Raw genomic sequence first — 16,438 nt, 5'->3', positions numbered from 1 at the left:
TCCTCCCATCCCATCCTGCTCAATTGCAGGCAGCATTGAGCTTCATAGGCCTATACAGATCTGTTCCTGGTAGCTATAACTCTTTCCCCAATCTCCAATCTCCTTCTGCTGTGGGCAAAACCTTAATCTATTGCTTCACAATTTTACTCCTCTGCTGTGTGCTTGTGACAGGGTTGCCCATGAACACCAGTTACCACATTCATATCCTCATATACAAGTATACAAGCATCTTGTTTTATGGTTTATATGCAGGATTCTTTTAGATGCATTTTCTTTAAATCTGTCAGATACTTGAAGATGCAGTCTCACACTCAAAGACACAAAAAGCAGCACAAAAGTGACAAAAGTGAATGCCTTTGCGCTTAGATCTATTTAGGGCATTAACACAATGAATAAAAGAAAATACACATGATACACTGTAAGTGCTGAAGTGATGAAGCTTTATTTGTGCTCTTTCTAGATTTGAGCAGTGTGAGTTCTGAATAATTTTGTTCTTTTTTTCTGTGGGTGCTGCTGCCTTCTTCATTTAAGAGTGTACATTTTGAACATTATGGCTTAGCACGCCCACATGGAAAATATCTATTGTTTAAACTCGCACTCTCTGCCTGTGCAGCACTTAAATCCTTGTTATGCAGAGATTCTCTTGGCATCATCTCTTTTGTCTCCGCATGGACATAGCAGCGTTTTGATACTGGTTCACAGATGGACATAGGTGACTCTCAGGTGCACTTTATGTTATATTAGGCCACAGGAAGTCTGATCTGCGAGCTCTACTCAAGTATTTTCACCTCAGCTGTCAGTATAACCTTGACCCTCCGACGCTTCCTTTCTACACTTTGCTTTACTTATTATTAAGCAGAGAAAAACAGACATACACGAACTGATGCTCATGCCAGCACTCATAGAGCTGTTGCAACAGCTGTAGACCACCTGACTTTAAACGTACTTTTGCAAACACTGAAGCACATTAAAATGCAGCTACAGACACTTGCACTTTCACACACATGTAAAATCCACCCCGGCTGTAGGCCTCTTTTCCCCGTACGAAATCATTTGCAACTACTCTGATCTTTTCTCAGAATCTCGTTAATCAGGAAATGAGTCGGCTGGCATGACTTGTATACATTTGGCTTTTGGAACTGAGATCTAGTAAGGGTATGTAATTAACTCTTTTAGGTCTATTGCCTGTCCCTTGTTGGGTGTAGTAAGGGGTGTTGTGCGTCATTTTTACTCATGCACGTCTGGTTTCAAATTTCCTCCCCATTAAGCCTGCATTGCTGTCCTCTATGTTGTGATAGAAGCTAATGACTCCCTGGAAATCTGCCTGGTGTTTATCAAATGTCTCAGTGCAGAGCTGGTGGTCTGGAGTCAGTCTACCCGTTTTTTTACATTATCGTGGAGCATTAGATAAGGAGCCAAACCCAAGTGATGACACCATCGTATATAAAGAAATAATAATAAAGAGAAGTACCCTGCAATGATATCTTGACTATATCACTCTGCTCTTTGCGCTGTGGAAAATTATACTCTCAGAGGGGGAATGTGTTGAATTACCTCAGTCTGTCATCCACTGGTGCGCTGATAAGAATGTATTAAGAAATCGTGTGTGTCGGAGATGTCGTGAACTTACACAAATAATGGCAAGAAATTTCTGCACTGAGTTTAGAAGCATTGCAGGCGGTGTTGAAGCAAGTACATCATTCAGTGTGTATATTTTCTTTATTTTCGTACGTCTGCTTGGCTCCTTAGATTACAGCATCCCAGTATGACACATTGAATTGATTTGGATGTGTTTGACTATTTACAAATAAAGAAAATATACCCATATTTTCAGCTTATTTTTCCTAAATGGAGACTGACACTGTGGTTTAAAAGTCAGGACACTGCTTTGACATTAATTTGTGTCACAGCGTAGCTTCAAATTTAGCTAAATTTGATTTTGCTGTAATGGAAAAATATAATGACTTTCCTTTTATACCAATATTACAGTTTCATGCACACTTCACCAGCTGTTTTTGACCTTCAGTAGTTTGTGGAAAAATATTAATGTGTGCTCGTGATTGGAGTGATCATCAAAATTCGTCCGTGTTTTTTTTAGACTGTTGCAAACTACAGTCAAGATCTCTGCTTTAATCTACCACCGAAGCTCAGTCTGTATAACAGATGTGCACATCAACCATTTCATAGTGGGTAAGATGGTTCATCTTTCACTTTACCGTGAACAAATTCCCCAGAGGAGCTGGTTGGTTAGTCATGCTACATCAGTAGGTTTTCATAAAACACGTATGATGATCTCCTGCTCCTTGGGTATCTCCCAGCAGAACCACTGCCAAAAGCAAAAGGGGTCTTTTTTTCCAGAAATACCAGGCCCTGCTGTTCCCTAACTCCACTTCCCCCCACTCCCCTCTCCTTCCTTTCTTCCAGCCCTCCTCTCCCCTCTCTCCCGCCACCCCTCCCCTGGCACAGCGCCAGCCTTCCCTCCAATTTCACGCATCTGGTCATTTCTGGGAAACACCCACGGCAGGACTGTCCAGCAAACCACAGGAAACAAAGCCTCTTGGTTTCTACAGCAGCTTGAAGGAGGCCAGTAGTTGCCCTCAGGGACGGGTCAGGCAGTAGGGCGAGATGGTTGTGGACTTTCTAGGAATTCTTTTTAGATGGGAACAGTGTGTAATCCTTCCCTGTTTTTGTGTTTTGAAGAAGACAACTTATAGTTCTTGTTCGCCTTAATGCTGTTGAAGCTGTATCTCTCAGTCTTTCTCCCATTATCAAGATAAATGGTTGATATCCATCAAAGCAGCCATTGAACAAAAGTGTATCTCTTCAGAATCTCTCCATGGATGTTAATTAAATTCAGAAATACTTATGAAGTAGCTTGGTTTCACTGCTGTTCAAAGTTTCCACGTAAGAATTTAGCTAATCCAAAGACAAGCTAAATAAAATTACCCTAAAACTCTCATAAACCACTCAGGTGTCCAGAGGCCACGCTGTGATCATGCCGAGTTTTTCTATTACTAGACAAGCCTGATTCTTTATAGGGAAATTGCAGTTCCTTAACACCTTCGGGCCATGATACACCCTTAGCCGTCTTCCTCTTTTTCTATTTTAAAATCTCGTGAATGACTCATTCATGCTCTCAATTTAGAAAGTGAATCAACAAGCATCAGAGGAAGACCTCAGAACAGAAAAGCAGCAGATGGCTTCTGCTTTGTTTTCTGAAAATGTTAGACAGACCTGGCTGAAGAACCACCAGCAGATATTTCTCAGTGCAGGAGAGGAGCGGAAAGGCACAGTTTTAGCTTCATCACAACAAATCGGCTTGCAAATCAAATCTGTTCTCTTGTCACTGTGAAGAGCACCAAGTGCAGATTCACAGTGCTGTTGTGGGAGGCAAATTCCCCACTGTCCCATAGTGTACAAAACAAGTTTATAGACAAATAAAAGTGGTGCTGAAACTGTTGTTAGAAATCTCGATATTTTGTAGGGAAAACTATACAAAAAATGTCATAAAACCTAAAAATGATGAGCCTTTATCTCAACCACAGTACCACAAAGACGATGCTAAATGAGAACATGTTACAGCAGTGTTTACAGTATGAGATAAACTCACTATTTTTGGCTGCATTTGACCTCTCTGTGACGTCAGCGTCCCTGATTCACACCACACTGCCTCCGTCACCACTGGGGCAAAATGCAGCATCGAGCCCTGAAAGTTTGCTTCAGCGGAAACAGGGCTGACGTTTATTTACATGCAGCGTGTGGTACTCCTCTCCGGTCACTTAACGTCAAATCGCCTTCATAAATCAACCTTTGCCAGTTCATTGGGTAAAGGCTGAAAGTTCACGTCAACCGGTTCTCAGGGTAGTTTCCAGTGTTGTCAGTAGAGCCACAGGTCAGGTTCTTTAGTTTCAAGAGTCAAGTCTCAATTCCCGGCTCTTAATTCTTAATGGCTGGACCAATGAATATTAATGGTTTAGCTGACCAGTGTCTGTGTAATGGTACTCTCCCGTGTTTCCATTCAATGTCGACTCATTTGAATAAATTTTGGATAAAGTTAGGCACTTTGCAGTCATAAATATCAGCAAATATCCTATAATTAGGACAAAATATTATAGCTCTCTTCAAATAAAGGAATCAGTTTAGTTAGGTCTGCAGGTAATGGTTATTTTCATTACAGATGAATGTGCAGATTTTTTCGTTTAGTTTAAAAAAAATCTGAAAATAGTAAAATGTATTTTGTCACAACTAAATGTGATATGCAAATTACTTTTTGTTGTTGGTATTTTTATATTTGGTCAGCTATGCAAACCCACAAATGTTTAGTTTTTATCATATATGAGAAAGAAAATCACTGAAATTTCACTTTTGAGATGCTGGAACCACTGGCACTTTTGCTTGAAAAAATGGTTAAATATTTAATTAACTACTTGACCATAGATTAATCCACTAATTGCCACTGCACTACTGTGGATAATAGTAGAAAAAAATTTAACAAGTGAAAAATGTGGGTAACAATTGGATACAGATGCAAATATGCAGTTTATGCTTCTTTTCCCCCCATATTATGACTTTGACGCATACCCTCTTTCTATTGCTTCAGACAGTATTTGTAGAATAGCTTTTGGTCACATATGGACAAAATCTGGGTGAAAATAAATTGATCTGCCGCTCTGTTCTACTTCATTTAAAGCAGGGATTTAGAGTGAAAACACAAAAAATGATGAGCCTTATCTGGGTAATCCAGATATGACTTCACGCGATCCCTCAGCAGACACACAGTGGTATGAAGACATATGAATCCTTTCTGCCTCTGTGCCTCTTTCAGGTTCCATCTCCCAGCGTGTCTTATTTTCTCTCTGTATCTTCTCTTCTATTACTCTCTCCATTGGCCTTTGTCTACCTTACTCTCTGTGTTCTCTGCTTTCTGCCTTTGCTGAGAGTTTGTGTCTAGTTGAATCAGAGGCTGTTAATCTGGTAATCCTCAATCAATATCAGCCTCATCTCTTCCCTTCAGATAAAAGTGGCCTATCTGATAATTATATTTTCCTCTCCATGTCTGTAAAAGGCTGCCCTTTCCCTCCGTGCTTTGTTTTGGTCCCTGGGATTCTTCTGCTGGTATCGATTCGGCCTGACCACATGCATCGGGCCCTTTTATACACATGACTCTCATAAAAAGTATGTGGCATTTGCACCGTGTAGTGTGTCTAGATTCTGAAAACAAATGCTTGATATGTGATCTGAAAAATGCTCAGTATTGTCAGTTAGTGTCTCTGTGGGTGATCGACGCAAACAGCAACTGCAGCACTGCGTACAATATACTTCATAGCATTAAAACGTGGCATAAGTCATTTTTACTGTACTGTGTGGAGAAAAATGTCTGTGTTCTGCAGCTGAACTCACTTATCTTGAGTGTACTAGTGCACTAGAAATCTGTAATTAGGTTATTATTATTATTTGAGAAGGAGACATCAGCCACATGGGTTTTTGTGTAATGCTCTCAAGTGGAACAGATGAAATGCAAAACTAAACTCATCAAAGTCACAGGTCTATTTTCAGATGTGGAAATTGCCAAAATGTAATTGTTTTCAGTCCAGTAATTTTCTTGTTGTAGGTTTTGGCTGCAGTTTTCTTCACTTGTCATGGCCAGTAATTTAAACGAAAACCGAGTTGATTCGCTAATTGAGTGAAAAACGAGGCTCCTGAACCTGTGGCCTTGGCGTCATCGAGGTACCCTCGAGGACTTTAGGTCAGTTGCTGTTTATTCTTACAGGTTTTCATGTCTGAGAGCGCGTGAGACAGGAGAGGAAAGGGACTTTAGAAGTGTTTGATGTAGTTTGCTGACGTCTGAGTGCAGTTACTTTACTAAATGCTATTTTGTGATGTTTTTGGTTAAGGCCCATCTAAATCATTGGTCATCATTTGATGTTACACAACAAGTGGTTTTCTCTTTAATCTCCAAGTTAATGCGTGTAGAAATGTAAAATGTGCATACATAAAACATATTGTTATGAGTGCTTTTCACTGTAGGAAGAAGATACAATGGTAAGAACATGGAGGGAAAACTGCAGAAACATTGGCTTAAAGTACAGCTATTCATAGCATCGAAAAAGTTGCATCAAACTTTATTGCTTTTGAGGTTAATCAGCCTAGTTTGGAAGGGTAAGCGTTTGTGTGGAGACAGTGTGTTCCAGGTGGCAGCTCCATGTGCAGCCAGTAGGGGGAATCGACTGCTCGCGCTGGAACCATCTCCTCTCGCCTCCACTCCTCTACTCCTCTTCCCTGCCTTCTCCCAGGTTGTGGAAACGCTGCAGCCCGCTGGTCTGTGTCTGGATCCCTCTCTCGCTCAGAGACCCTCCCACCGGCTGGGCTCGGAAGGAGGAGGCAGTCTGCTCTGCTCGCAGCCTCGGACGAGCCCCCTTTACCACCCTGTCAGTGTGGAGGAGAAGGAGAGAGAGAGAGAGAGAGAGAGAGAGAGAGAGCAGCTGTGTGACAGAGAGAAAGAGAACGAGGCAGGCTGCTTAGAGGAGTGAGAGAGCCAAGGAAGAAATAAAGAACACATTTTACAAGAGCAGAAAGAGTGAGGATCGCAGACGAGGGACTCCTTCTCCACTGGACACCCAGGACACAGTCACTGTGTTTTTTTTTTCACTCATCTACTAGCTGGAACTCAGTGGATTGACTAACCAACCGGTGGATTTTCTTTTTTAATATACTCTTGTGCCACATCGTTTAGAAACTGGGATCTCTGTTTTGTGTCCTCTCGCTGGCCCAACCGCTACAGACTGAGGTTGCTTTCTGTGTCTGTGCTCGGCTCTCGTGTTGTGATTCTGCCCCCCCTTCACTCAGAGCGCATCTGTCGGCAACCGGCGGTGAGGATATCTCCCCCTCTGTCAAACAGGACGGCACGCAGCCATCGTCGAATCAGGCTCCAGAGGCGAGAGGAGAAAGTGTGTGCATGTAAGAGAGGGAACGAGAGAGAGGGGCAGTGAGAGAGTCAGATTCACAGTGTGTTTGAGAGAGAGGCAGATTAAAGCCCAGGCGAAAGACTGGAGACAAACAGCTTAAATAGAGAAGTGAACCTATACGTCCTCTCCCGTTTTCCTCACCATTCCTTTCCTCTTCCTCTCCTTCTCCTCTTCCTCTCCCATTTTCCAACATTCATAGGACTGCCAGAGCTACTGCCACCTGCACCTCCTCGCGTCTTCTCTTTCCTCTTCTTCCTCTACCTCACCCTTATTACTATCCGATAGCGGTCTTGGTTCGAGCACTTGTGGAAATATTTCCATCGAACTGCCAGCGAGAGACTGAGTGAGCATCTGTCTGATCCTGAGTCTCAGTGAGGCACAGTTCGCCAGGAGCTTCCCCATCAGAGGCGGACCTTCTCCCAGCCACTGTCCACCCCGCAGACCCTGCCTTCTCCCTGGAGGACCAGCTTGCGACACAGTGGTGCGGACAGTGAAGACAGGAATTGCACAGTCCACTCCGTTGCCTCTATCCCATTGCTAGCTACTTGGCAGCTCCCGCCCCCGTGTCACCATTCCCTGCCTCAGTGCTAAGGATTCCAGCTACATGGGCAAGCGATTGGAGCAGCAGCCAATGTACCCTCAGTACACCTACTACTACCCCCACTATCTCCAGACCAAGGTATGCCGCTCTTCTGCTCTTCTTTCATTCCTCAAGCCCACTCATCTACTCCTACTCTCCTACCCTGTCTCCCTCCCGCCCTTCCTCATCCTCACCACCCACTCTCCCCTCTCCTGTATTCCACCCCCTTCCACATCCTCCTCTCATCTCTGAGTGGAGATGGGATTTGGTGGATGGCTGGTCGAGGCTCCATGGTTTCAGATGGCAGATACCTCGTTGGAGTTTGGACGTCTCTGTCAGTGTGTGCGCATGTGTCACTGAGTGAATGATCAGAGGTTAGGGATCAAGGTTTCGGCTTCCTGTTATTCCAGGCTGGTAGACCATAACCGGGATCTGTCCAGTAGCCTCCATCCATCACTTACCTGCAAGCTGCTGAGCACTAAATGATATGATGTGTAGCGTTTTCAATAGCACGTATAGAGATTCAGCAGCATATCTTAATCAAAATTACCAACTGACACCTCTTTTAGCGAAAATAAAAGAACAAGGATCCAGAATTAGTCTACTAATGAAGTGTTTGCAAGCTGAATACAGGCCGTCATTTAAAAGCTTCAATGCCACTTTTCTGAAAGAGCCAAATAAAACATCTAATTATGAAGTCGCTAATTCGCTCCACAGAACAAACGTACTGCTGTAGTGCTTTACGAGAGGGCAAACAGGCGAGGAGCTTTTCTCTTTCTATGGTGATGGTACAGTTCTGACACAGACCAGGCATGAGGAAGGCTGCCCGTGTTTGTTCTAGTTGTAGTATGCATCAGTGCCTCTGGGATGGAAGCCCAGGCTCGGGCCCCGATGGCTGCCAGGACATTGGCTGGGCACACTAACCAGACATCATCAAGGGATTAAAATGGAAGCCTTTTGGGGATTACTTTATTTGTTTTTCTACCACATGCGTAACACTAATTTCTCTCCATTATCGTGATGGTGTGAGATGCACAGCCGTGGCAGAATAACATGCTGCAGGTGTGCAATTGAACTTTGTGCAGCAGTTAAGTCTCATTTGGTGACTGGAGTAGCGATGCGTTTTAGATTATCACTTCAAAATTAGACAAAAATCAAACACATTATTATTCTAGTCACTAATTTGTTGTCATTTTATGTGGTGATTTAATGTGGCTATTGTATATCCTCAGTTGCATGAATAGAGTAAGAAACACGGTAATACTTAACACTTTTTTACTTGTAACCTTCAGCTCCCCAGAGTATTAGCAGCTGACATTGAATGACTGAACAGATTTGTGGGCTATTAAAGATATAAAAAAGAATATCATTCTGGTATTGGATCCAAACATCAACTGCTTTATTGGCATCGGTGTCAAACATTTTAGTCTATACTTAGCTTGAAAACTGAAAGTTCAAATGTGTCAATTCTGCTGCATTTATACCAATACAATGAAGAAATTGTTTAAGCGAACTGTGTATGACTAAAATCGATAAAGCACAATAAAGCAAATTACAGGCGATGTTTTCATCCTTCTCCATGTGGAGCTGCTTTTTGAACCATTGCACTTCCAGCCGGGAGGACCTGACTGCAGCCCCACCTGGCAGTCCACTAGCTCTCCCCCTGATTTATAGTTTAATACATTTGTACTGCTGCCATATGGCTTCCCTCTCCCTCCCACCCCTTCCTCTACTCCTACCATCATCCCGCTCTCCCTCCCTCCCTCCCTCCCTCCTCCCCCTTCTCATATCTCAGAGTTGCTCATCTCGAGGGCCTCTCAATCAAGGCATGTCCCTCCATTCTCCCATCCCTCCCTCCCTCGCACTTTTCTTTCCCCCTCTTCCTCCCACCTCTCACTTTCTGCCTCCCCTTGCTGTTGCAACAGGGCCCTCTGCCTCCTCCGCCGATGCTGCAGTTCACTCCCAAGGTCAGCGCAGATCTGATCTTGCCACCGTCAGCTTTTGACGCATCCTTGGGCGAGTTGCTAGGGTCCTGTGTCATGCAAACGAGACCCAAAGTGGAGCGTGTGGGGCAGAGGAGCACGCATTTCCCTTTTTCTAAACCAGCGGCCAACATTCATATTCATTTTCATGGTTAGTTAGCGTAGCCAGTGGCCTTGTAGGTTGATATGAGAGAACCACAGACAGGGTCAATAGGAGAAAGAGAGGCTGGGAGAGAGGCCAGAGTGTTAGGCAATGTGGCCAAGAGGGCTGTGGAGAGCTATCTCACGCTCTCATTAATGATCATTGATAGCTCGATTACAGAGAGGGGAGAAGGGCCTTGGCTGGCAGGTTCACACCACTCGACAGAATCACATGATTGTTACTTTGGCCTTACGTTTGCACACTGACGCACACAAATTTGCTGCAGGTTCCCTTTTGCTGGATGCATACCCTCTGATAAGTTTAAAATCACAGACATCTTTCTGTTTATCTAAATCAATGTGCTACCTCCCTAGAGATGTGGATGGTGCAGCATTAGTATTCTACAAGTGGAGCGTAACTCATATCAAAGTCTTATTCTCACCTCGTTTTATGACACATAGTTGAGTCTATGCATGGAAATTTCATAGAGCATATGTGCCAATGGGATTATCATAAAAAAATGGTGCTAAATAACATCATAATCGTATGACAGAAGAAGTGGAGGCACCTTCTAAATTTGGGGTCCCCTCTGTATGTCTGTATTATATTCTAATTTAATGGAGTTCTTTGATGCTGTCCAGCATGTGCTAGTCAGCCCAGATTAGAATGTGAAAGTCAGAGAATGAGATGAAACAATAACATTTGGCTTTCTATTGATTAGTGCAGTGGGGCGTAGCATGTGCTTCTCTTTAGCTGAATTATTGATTCCTGAAAGAGGATTTGTGTGTCCGTGTGTGCACGTTGGCGTGTCTGTTTGTGTGGCTTTTATATGAGGTTATGGCTGGGGGGAGCTGGCAGGATGTTGCTTTGATGAAAGGATCCTTTAAAGGCCCTATTTCTGTCTATTCCCCGGATGATCAGTCCATGGAGTCATTTACTGAAATTCAGCCTTTATTCAGCCTGTGTCTTTCTGCGTGAGCTTGATGGTTAGTGCTGTTCACAGCTTGCTGTGCATTCAACTTTAATGATAGGTAATAGATGTGCATCATAAATGAGAAAATTACAGTAAAATGCCTCAGCCAGGTCCCAGTCAGACCCCTCCCCGCGCCCGTGAGAACAATTACAGCACACAGTACTGTTATTGTTGTTTCGTGGTAGTGTTTAGGGAAAAATATGATTTTTTAACTAAATGTGTGCTCTAAGTGCCGTTTTAACTCAATGACGGGAATTTTCAAGTCTGTTTCATTATCACACACACAACTCTCAATAGGAACTCTCAAATTACCTCTGATTTGCCTTGAATATCCGCAGTAAATTCTGCCTCTGTTGTGATATTTAGTTGGCTCCACTGTTGTTGAACTGTATGTACCTGATGCTGCTGTACCCTTCTGCGGTTACGCCACTGATAGGCTAGGTCATTACATGCTTAATGTCAGTGATCGCACACACAGGCAAACACACAAAGACACACACTCTTGCACTGCGGTTGTGATCTGGGAGCTGGCAGGCCTCTGTGTTTCAGCCAGACTAGTACATACAGAATCTGAGAAGCCGAGAGGGGCAGATCGAGGTAGATTTAGCGGCGGCTAATGTCCCTGGCCTTAAGTAAACACCAGTCAATGAAGCCCTTTGAGAGGATCTGTGCCTGTGTCTGCCCCTGCCATAGGCATCATTTATACTCCATCTAATTCTTTATAAATGGAGGGAAAGGTTGTATGTGGGTGAGAAGGAAAGACAGAGTGGAGGGGTGGATATTACAGGGAGGGTAAGGGCCAGTTAAAAGCAAGGAAAAGGGTTTGGTTACATTATACGGGTTGATCCATTGTGCTGCAGAAATAACAACAGAGCCAATCTAAATCCTCCTTTAATGCCTCGATTGAGGAAAAAGGGAAACAGAGATGTACAGTGGAGAACAAGCAGAATCAAAAGCAGAGAGAAGGGACTTGCTTCCAAAGTCTTTCATTAAATCGGTTATCAGTGCCGTAAAACTCAGCTCCGTCTTCGCTGATGTGGTTCTGCTTTGAAGAGTTTATCAAGCGCTTTAAGGGAGGAAATATACCCATCTTGTATTACATTTCCTAAAGCCCAGCCCTGTTTTGAGTCTGGGACAATATGTTCTTATTAGTACTAAGACAGGGGTAATATAAGTCATTTCCCCATGTGTAAATCTTAAGTATGTGCTTCACAACTGAATGCCCAAAACAGAACACATCGCCCGCCTTCCTGTAAATTAACCTATCATGCGTTCACTCTTAGCTCACTCATGTTGTCAGGCGTTTTATCAGGAGCTCTAGTTTGCTGTCTTTTTTTCATGTTTTCTCAATCTTTCACCTCAGAGTCAGGAAGCTTTTTGATAATTAATACACGAATATCTCCTGTTTTGATCTGCCTCATCCAGCTTTAAAATGTCTCCGTGTCAGTCAGTGGGGTAGAAAACTCTATTTATTTGCCACAGCCTTTGTCTGCATGCATGCACACAGTACAGTGGGGGTTCTCTTAAACCTTCTCATCTGTCAACTGACATACAGCCCTATCTGCCACCCATACATTAAGGCTGTGTTTGCATTACTGCTTCTCGTGGCCTCTCCTACAGTACAGCACTGAGCACGGTGCTGAGACCTGGCCCTTTGCATGCTGCCTCCTCATCTCATTACAGCTGCTTTACCAGAGTGCTCTCTCAAGATTGATATCCATTTTGTTAGAAGAGGAATGGAGGAACATACAAAGGAGAGGGAGAATCTTGTTTATATTCTATGGGCTGTATTTGTAAAGATGGGAGGAGGAACCTGTTCTGTATTAGCTTTGGACTACAGAGGATTATAAATGTAGCAGCAATGTTGCATGTGTGCTTTTACTGCATAGTTTACAAGCACAGATGGTGCATGTACATACAAATCAAGTCAATTCTTAAGTTTGAACTTCACAAAGTCACAACTGGTGGACAAATACTGCGTTTGCGACCGACTATGTGACCTGTAAATGGTCTGGCGCTTCGAGTGAAGGTCTCAAAACCAGGTCACATATTTCTTCTCTCCACAACAGACTTCTGTTATATTGAAGTGTCCTTGAGCAAGTCTCAGAACAAAGTACCTGCTCACTCACTGGAGGTTGCTGTGAAAAAAAACGAATATCCAAGATAAATGCCTAAAACAAAAAATGGTATGCTTGGTGGTGGAGTTCTTGCCCCGGGGAATCTTGTCTCTGAACTCTCTTCCCTGACCATCTGGAGATAACCGGCAACTCCAGTCTGTGCTGTAAGAGGGAAGAGCTCCTACCTGTGTGGTGAAATGGGGCATATGGGGAGGGGGGAAGTAGTGCAGTGAATCGGTCGAGTTCCTCTCAACCAGAAAACCTGGGTTAAGACTCTGAACCCCCACTAACTTCCCAAAGTACTGCTGTGAACTGAGAGAGAGAGAGAGAGAGAGAGAGAGAGAGAGAGAGAGAGACATACACAAACCTCACTGTATCAAATATATTGTGCATTTGAACTTGTAGTGACAGGTGGTCAGGAGTATCTGTATATGTTTAGCCTGACTTGAATTTTTAGTGCATTAGGATTGTTTTTCTCAAAATGTGAGAAATGAGACAGTTTTGATGGGATGAGTTTTCAGAGTATTCCTACAGAGAGAAAGAGGCATGCAGAGACCACATAAAGCAAGATGGAGACAGACAGCAAAGATGTTTCAGACTTAGAGCCAGATGAAATAAGACACATGATGTGCCCCTCAAACTCACCAGTGCACCAGGACTCTACAAATACACCTGCTTTTTCCCTCTGTCTTGTTTTTACTAGCGTTTCTTTCTGTAACACAGTATCTGCCTGGAGCTGTCTAGTCTGGCCCACTGTTTCACTCTTCTGCCTCTCTGGCAAGGGCCTTGCCTGCCGTTTTCACGCTCTATTTTCTGTCTTCCTCTTTTTGCCTCTGAGTATAGTGGGGTACAGTCTCAAAATTTTGTCTCTTTTCATCTTTGGCTGTTTATGTATCCCCCTCACTTTTGCTCAAATCACTCTTTCTTGTTCCTGTTTTTGCCAAGAACTCCCTTCATCTTTAAATTCTCTTTCATGTTGTCCCTCTTTATAATTACCCTTTCCCATCCTCCATCGCTTTTGCATGCCTCTCCTTCTATTTCCGGGAGCCCCTGCTGTCTCCTGGGCCTGGTGTCCTGCCATCTGTGCAGGATGACATGAGTGGCTGGAGAGACACCTCCTGTGTTAGACCCCTTTATACAGCTCATATTAACATACAGGAGAACATATGGGAGACAATAACAGTCAAGTACACCTAAAACCTGATATGAGTTCATTTCAAGTGAATATAGTTGTTCTGTGAGTATGGCGAATTAAAAGATATGTATTAAAACTTGTCAATATGTTCCATCCAAAAGGAATACATTTAGGTGAATATGTTTAGTCAGGGATTATCACCTTTGCTGGAGAGGAGATGAAAGGATTTCAAACTTTGTTGGAACTTCAGCTGGCTTTTGTTTCTGCTCAATAGATACTGAATAATATGTCTGATTAAGACTGGGTCTTTTCAGTGTTCAATATCTTTACCTCAATTTTTTACAGCATCCTTAGAGTGGCTGCTCGACACAGAGCACTTTTCATATTATATGAACAACTGAATTCCTTAAATTTCCCAGTTTCCATTTGTAAATGTAATAAATGTATGCAGTGCACAATTTCTTTTTCAATTCGTCACTGAATGCTTGACCCAACTGTGAGCTATTGTGTGTCCTCAAAGAGGGATGCAAAATGTCCTCAAATTGGAATGATGAAAATCTTGGATAAATTCATAAACTCTGTTAATGTGAACCGCATAGCCGTACATGAAAAAGGGAAAATAATATCTTGGCCCCAAATGAGGGGAAGATAGTAGAGAGTAGAATAGGATGAAGAGGAGTTGGGTCAGGACAGCAGAGTGAGCTGGTGGTGAAGGATGTAAGACACGTGCTAGAGAAGGGTGAGGGAGGAGGAAGTAAATGCACCTCGTGAGAGACAGACAGGCAGTGAGCTAGAGAAGGGCTTTTGTTGCTCTGGTGTAACTGAAGCTTTCTGTGTCTGCTGCGTCTTTTGCCCTACCTTTGGTATGCCGGTTCACATGGGGATTACTCAGGTTGCTGGTGTAGCGACAACGGCAGTGGAAGGGTGGGAGGAGGTGAGGAGGTGGAGGTGGTGGCTCGGCATGGTAGCATTCACTGACTCAGACTCAGCCAGGGTAATTGCTCCTGCATTTTTAAAGAGTGGCTGCTGCATGTGCTTTGAGGAGAAGCGCTCCAGAGGATCTTTGCACAGCTCCCAGTGCAGCAGAACTGTCTTTTCACCTTCCTGACTGAGGGCATCTGAGGAAGGCCAATGCCTGCTTTATATGTTCATGTCTAATCAGACCTAAATATCTCTTCATTGCCTCTTCATGCTCTATGAGGCCCTGGCCGCTCCTCTCCTAATGAATTCATAATCAAATTGTCATGAGTGATGGTGTTGTGAATTTAATATGTTAATCACATGAAACCCTTGTCCATGTGAAGTGCTGTAAAGACCATTTTCCCATGCCGATCCTGATTGCATTGTCCAGAAAAAAGAGTGGTCCCACGGTTTTGTTATGCACATATGGTTTCTACTTAGAACTGGGCTGTAGTCCTAGTCTGTGGTCTGCCTCATAACCATGTTATTGTAAACTAAGGACACCTAATGGTGATGAATTCCTAATCTAAACAGTCTGCTATGTAGTTGATGGTGTGCATTCTATTAAACTGATTTCCTGGAAAGTCTTGCAAAAGAAAAAAAGGAGTGCAGTTTTTCCTCTTCTTCTCTGGGAAAACCACCTGTGAGAGGCGGAAATATCTGCAGTATCATTTTTCACTATCGTCTTTCATTTACCTAATGATGTCTTAGCATGACTAAAAGACAAATGCATTACCTGTGTACATCTCACTCTGAGGAATTTGCATTTCCATTGTTGCTGCACAAACTGACGACCTGGTGTCTTCACCCATATATTCAGATGTGGAAACTGGAGGAGACACCAGCTACAGACATGCAAATGGTAGTATAGCCTTACCGCTGTGATTACAGTAGGAGGCCCTGGTCGGCCCTCTCCTAAACACACACATTGGCTGCCTGCAACATTTACTCTACACAGCTGCATTAGTAGTGGCAGGCTCAATGAAAATACCGTGTCACGCATAGTTTGAAAAATGGCTCCGGAAAAAGCCAATTCTGCCATGAATGAGGATAAGCAAATAGGCATGAGGGCTTGAATGGCTGCCAGTCCTGTCAGATTCCCCCTCTCACCCAGCCACAATGAGCTCCTATACAAATAAGAATACGTGCACCAATTTAGCACAGCAGATGAACCTTGCGAAGCCTTGTCGAGCAAGTGGGGGATTACCAAGAGCAAACAGGCCTTTCTCCTGGCTTTATTTGAGTTAAATGACTCAAGCCACCCTCTTAGATTTTGCCTGAATGGTTTCTTTGGCAGAACCTTCCACTGCTCCAGCCACTTTGGAGGCCACAACATGTACGCATTAGTCAGCGTATGGAAAAACACTGAGTGGGACAGGTAGGCGGCATGAATTAGATTGCAAGGACATCGATGCGGTGAGCAAGGCGAGCCGGCAGAGTCGCAAACCACGATAAATGGTAAGAACAGAAAAGGAGAAAGCCCTTGGCGTGATAGAGTCCAATTGGAGGAGAGATTATTATTCTTCACCAGTAATTAGTAGCACATAAACAGCCATTGGCAACAGAATTAAAAAGTGTCATTAT

At 43.5% G+C, this 16,438-nt stretch overlaps 1 protein-coding gene across 2 annotated transcripts in view; it reads left to right on the top strand.

Annotated features, from left to right (window-relative positions):
- LOC111569692 (RNA-binding motif, single-stranded-interacting protein 3) overlaps positions 1-16,438 on the top strand; it is a 299,083-nt gene that overhangs the window by 78,857 nt on the left and 203,788 nt on the right. Inside the window, exon 1 of one of the 2 annotated variants that reach the window (XM_035948934.2) lies at positions 6,399-7,644. The exons of the other annotated variant lie outside the window; for it this stretch is intronic. Coding sequence (XP_035804827.1) covers positions 7,570-7,644 — 75 coding nt within the window. The 5' untranslated portion in view covers positions 6,399-7,569. Of the gene's footprint in view, positions 1-6,398; positions 7,645-16,438 lie in introns of those variants that run through there. 2 annotated transcript variants of the gene reach the window in all.

The sequence above is a fragment of the Amphiprion ocellaris genome, chromosome 15, assembly GCF_022539595.1.
Source record: "Amphiprion ocellaris isolate individual 3 ecotype Okinawa chromosome 15, ASM2253959v1, whole genome shotgun sequence".
In the NCBI taxonomy this organism is placed as follows: domain Eukaryota; kingdom Metazoa; phylum Chordata; class Actinopteri; family Pomacentridae; genus Amphiprion; species Amphiprion ocellaris.
The sequence above is the reverse complement of the archived record's forward strand: the minus strand, read 5'-3'. Positions and strand labels throughout refer to the sequence as shown.